Source organism: Sprattus sprattus (genome assembly GCF_963457725.1).
Source record: "Sprattus sprattus genome assembly, chromosome: 12".
NCBI classification, from domain to species: domain Eukaryota; kingdom Metazoa; phylum Chordata; class Actinopteri; order Clupeiformes; family Clupeidae; genus Sprattus; species Sprattus sprattus.
In genome coordinates, this window is record NC_137910.1 from 1,485,144 (window position 1) to 1,490,143 (window position 5,000).

The 5,000-nt window shown below is 46.8% G+C and overlaps 1 protein-coding gene across 1 annotated transcript in view; it reads left to right on the top strand.

Annotated features, from left to right (window-relative positions):
- eml4 (EMAP like 4) overlaps positions 1-5,000 on the top strand; it is a 72,873-nt gene that overhangs the window by 8,931 nt on the left and 58,942 nt on the right. Inside the window, 1 exon segment of the mRNA XM_080849006.1 lies at positions 3,213-3,401. Within this exon segment, the coding sequence (XP_080705132.1) occupies positions 3,213-3,401 (189 nt within the window).

The window sequence follows — 5,000 nt, forward strand, 5'->3', positions numbered from 1 at the left end:
GGTGGAGCATAGTACTTAATCCAGTGTGCAGGTTTGCATGCAAGCTTGCTCACACCAATGCGTATGTGTGTGTTTGGCAATGGCTTGTATGTGTATGTCTGCATTTGTGTGTGCGTGTGTATATGTGTGTGTGTGCGTGTGTGTGTGTGCGTGGCTATCGGATTGATTCCATCAGTGTTGATTTTCTATGGAAATGTTATCTCGTATTATCTGGATAGAGAACTTCCTCCTTCAACCTGCAAGCAAGCAAGCACTCGGAACTCAAAACATTGCCTTGGAACATACAAAGAAGCCTGCAGGCATAGGTACACTACCTTGTACCATCGTGTGTGTGTGTGTGTGTGTGTGTGTGTGTGTATGTGTGTGTTCGTGTGTGTGCGTGAGCGTGTGTGTGTGTGTGCAAGCATAGGGGGTGGAGGAGAAAGTTCTGGAATGTGGCGGGTTATTGTGAAATATGACAAGTGTGGAGCCCTTCCTTCCTTACTGCTGTGTGGCAAAGGATCATGGGTAGAAGCAGAAGGGGGGGGGGGGCTATATCCTCCACTTTGGTGACACATGTTACCCATGTGTTGGCACACACAGGTTAACATGTATCCGCAAGCACGTGTGTGTGTGTGCAGGTTGGAGCTCATGGACGTAAACATGTTTACGAACACGCACACTTTTACATACACTACTACACTTTATGCAGGTATGGCAGATTATACCGACCGACATAAGCGTAGAGCTAGTGAAATAATCATGCAATCACACACAACTCAAGTTTATGTTTCTTGCATAACCGTAGCAGCCTGCAACCCCACAAGATTATTATCAAGATAACTCCTATAACTTGTTTGTTTGTTAACGTGATAAGTGAATAAGCTTGTGTACTCTTCTTAAAGTTGCTGTCATTAACTCTCACGGAATAAGGCAATAAACCCGGAAAGCTGACGATGTTTCCGATAGATTACGCTGGCCTTGTACAAATGGAACAATTTGATTAGCTAATCCCCATGATGTGTCTGACGGTCACAATTAGATTACCTTTGCATTACCCTGGGCGGAGCTCACCCCGAAGCATCATGGGATCGAATCTGTTTTCTCCCATTTCTCTGATTTTTGTGAATAATCAATAAAATACGATATAGTTTCATCACTGATTTATTTGCTTTGGTGAAAGCTCAGGAGTCGTTGTTGGATTTGTTTAATGTTCTAAACGAGCATTTTGACCGCTGAGTTTAGAATGAGCCCTTTCTTTTAATTTACCAGGCAGAAAACAGTAATTACTGGTAAACGGAAACCCCTGGTGCACTGATGTAAAAACACTGTGAGGACCGAAGGGAACAGGAAAAATGTGTGTGTGTGTGTGTGTGCGTGTGTGCTTGTGTGTGTGTATTTGTGTGTGTGTATTTGTGTGTGTTTGTGTGTGTGTGTGTGTGTGCGTGTGTGTGTGCTTGTGTGTGTGTATTTGTGTGTGTGTATTTGTGTGTGTTTGTGTGTGTGTGTGTGTGTGCGTGTGTGTGTGTGTGTGTGTGTATGTTTGTGTGTGTGTGTGATACTGGGCCAAGGGATGGAATGGAGATAAGATTACACCATTCAGAGTCTACCAGTGTGGGAAACATTGTAGAACACAACACTTGGCACAGACCCCGGAAACACGCACGAACACACACACACACACACACACACACACACAAATACATGCAGGGATAAGGGAAGCCAGATTTCCTCAAGATATGCCTTCCTTTTCCTGAATGAGAAAGGGTGGAAAGATTGATTGATATTATGCTTCGAATTGTACGTAGGTGTGTGTGTGTGTGTGTGTGTGTGTGTGTGTGTGTGACTGCCGGTGTGTGGCTTCTGGTTGTTTTCTTTTTTACCCGATGCAGAATAAGTGTCTTTTGTTTCATTGTTTACTATTGTGTTGGCTTTGTTTACGCTGGGTGGGTTAAGTTACCCCCCCTTGGGCTCTCCATGCCAGGGCGGTCTGTGTGTGTGTGTGTGTGTGTGTGTGTGTGTGTGTGTGTGCTCTCCATGCCAGGGCGGTCTGTGTGTGTGTGTGTGTGTGTGTGTGTGTGTGTGCTCTCCATGCCAGGGCGGTCGGCATTGTGCCTCCTGCTTCCCACTTACCTTGGGCACGCTAACTGGTGGTGCCAACCCACAGGTCCACTGGCTCATGGATCTCTTTTTTTTTTGCACAACCCAATTGATGTTTGTTCCCAGAATACAAAGTGTGTGTGTGTGTGTGTGTGTGTCGCTGCCCTCAGAAGTTCTGGTCAGCCCTGGCTTTCCTTAAAATCAGCAAAATAATTTATACACATCGCCAGGATGGCTGTGCACACACAAAAACACACACACACACACACACACACACACACACACACACACACACACACACACACAAACACTGTCTCACTCACATGCAAAAGCAACCCATGGTGTAGCCTGTAGCTTTAGGGGAGCAGAAAGTGTGTAGCTTGTCTAGAAGCTCACTGTGATCATGAGTGATCCTTAATGCACAAGTGTGTGCCTATGCAAGGCACACACACACACACACACACACACACACACACAGCACAGACACACACAAGGCACACAGCATAGGTGTGTGTTCATGTGTTATGTGCACATCTCCACAGATGCATCTACAGTCTTCACCATCCATATGGTTTTGTGTGTTTGATCGTGTGTTTGTGTGTCTTTGATCGTGTATTTGTGTGTGTTTGATCGTGTGTTTGTGTGTGTTTGATCGTGTGTTTGTGTGTGTTTGATCGTGTATTTGTGTGTGTTTGATCGTGTGTTTGTGTGTGTTTGATCGTGTATTTGTGTGTGTTTGATCGTGTGTTTGTGTGTGTTTTCAGGGGTTAGTAGTGTACTCATCCTTGATCACAAGGGGCCCTTAATCATAACCACTCACACAAACACAAATACGTAAAAACTTCAGAAACGTGACTAGGCAGCCTCGGAACACATTTTTTTTCCCCAAATCACCAAACGCCATGTATCTTTTCCATCTTTATTATCTCATAAGATTGTTCGTATCTTTCCCTCTCATCTCCCTTGGTTTCTCCTGTATTGATGTATTCTCTCTCTCTCTCTCTCTGCTCCATTCTCTATGCCATATCTAACATGCGTCTCTCTCCCTCTCCCTCTCCCTCTCCCTCTCCCTCTCTCTCTCTCTCTCTCTCTCTCTATGCCATATCTAACATGCGTCTCTCTCCCTCCGTCAGATGACAGTATCTCGGCTGCGAGTGCGTCGGACGTCCAGGACCGGCTGTCGTCGCTGGAGCTGCGTGTGCAGCAGCAGGAGGATGAGATCACGGTGATGAAGGCGGCGCTGGCCGACGTGCTCCGCAGGCTGGCTCTGTCAGAGGACTCCGCTGCCGCCGCCGCCAAGAAGCAGGCCGCCGCCGGGAAAGGTGAGGGGCGTTGGGGTGTATAGAGTTTAAGGCTCCTTAATTGGTTTGTTGATTTTTGGTGTGTGCGTGTGTGCGTGTGTGCTTGTGCGTGAGCGTGTGAGTGAGCGTGTGAGTGTGTGTGTGTGTGTGTGTGTGTGTGTGTGTGTGTGTGTGTGTGTGTGTGTGTGTGTGTGTGTGTGTGTTTGTGTTAAGTAAGCAAGCTAACAGTATGAAGGTGGCACTTATCGATACAATTTGAAGCTTGATGAGGAACAACAGGAATAGTAGTTCTTCAGTGGGTATGCAAATGTGTATGTCAAACACACATGCACCAGTACGTTTGTGTGTGTGTGAGGGTGTGGCTGGGTGTGTGTGTGTGTGTGTGTTTATGGGACTGTTTGAGAAAATACCAGTTGTTACATATCAGGTATGCCTTTCTTCTGTCGGTGTGTCGGTGTGTCGGTGTGTCTGTGTGTCTGTGTGTGTGTGTGTGTGTGTGTGTGTGTGTGTGTGTGTATGGTATTTTACTCCTGTATCCCAGCTGTACCTTGAGTGTGTTGGAGTATGTTCCAGCTGTATGTTAGTGTGTGTGTGTGTGTGTGTGTGTGTGTGTGTGAGTAAAGTTGGTGTGCAGCTGTTTTCCAATTGCATTCCATTCCCCACATTTTTCTTCTCCGTCTCACTGTTTTCTCTCTTTCTGTCTGTCTTTCTCTGTCTGCCTTTTTCAGCCTTATATCCTCAGCAGAACAACTATCAAAGTGTTTGTTTGTGTGAGCACATGTGTCTGTGTGTGTGTCTGTGTGCTTAAATATGTGTGTGTTTTTCTGTGTGTGTGTTTGAGAGAAAGAGTGAGGTGTGTGTGTGTGTGACTCCCCACGGACACTGGCAAGTTATTTTATTCTTTATCACGCCTCAATAAGGACTCCCACCCACCCCTGGCTTGGCTGTGTGTGTGTGTGTGTGTGTGTGTGTGTGTGTGTGTGTGTGTGTGTGTGTGTGTGTGTGTGTGTGTGTGTGTGTGTGTGTGTGAGTGTAAATATCTGGAGACAATATGCTCCTCTGTGCTGTGGTGACAGCATCGCCCCTATCTTTCCTCAGAAAGAGACGTGAACTGGACATTTTGTCCACTAAACAGACGGTTCTTTCAGTGTGCTCCTCTGGTGTCTGGGCCTGATGCATGTCCATGACAGAAAGGGGCTGCTGGAAAGATCAAGGGTGCGGTCAGGTCTCGACCTGCAGCAGCGCTAAGGCTAACCCCCAACCCCGACCCAGAGACAGACACACACACACACACAGACAAACACACACACACACAGACACACACACACAGACACACACACACACACACACACACACACAGACACACACACACAGACACACACACACACAGACATACACACACACAGACACACACACACAGACACACACACACAGACACACACACACAGACACACACACACAGACACACACACACAGACACACACACACACAGACACACACACACACAGACACACACACACACACAGACACACACACACTCACACGCACACACACACACACACACACACACTCACTCACACACACAATCACACACAGACACTCACACACAGACACACTCAC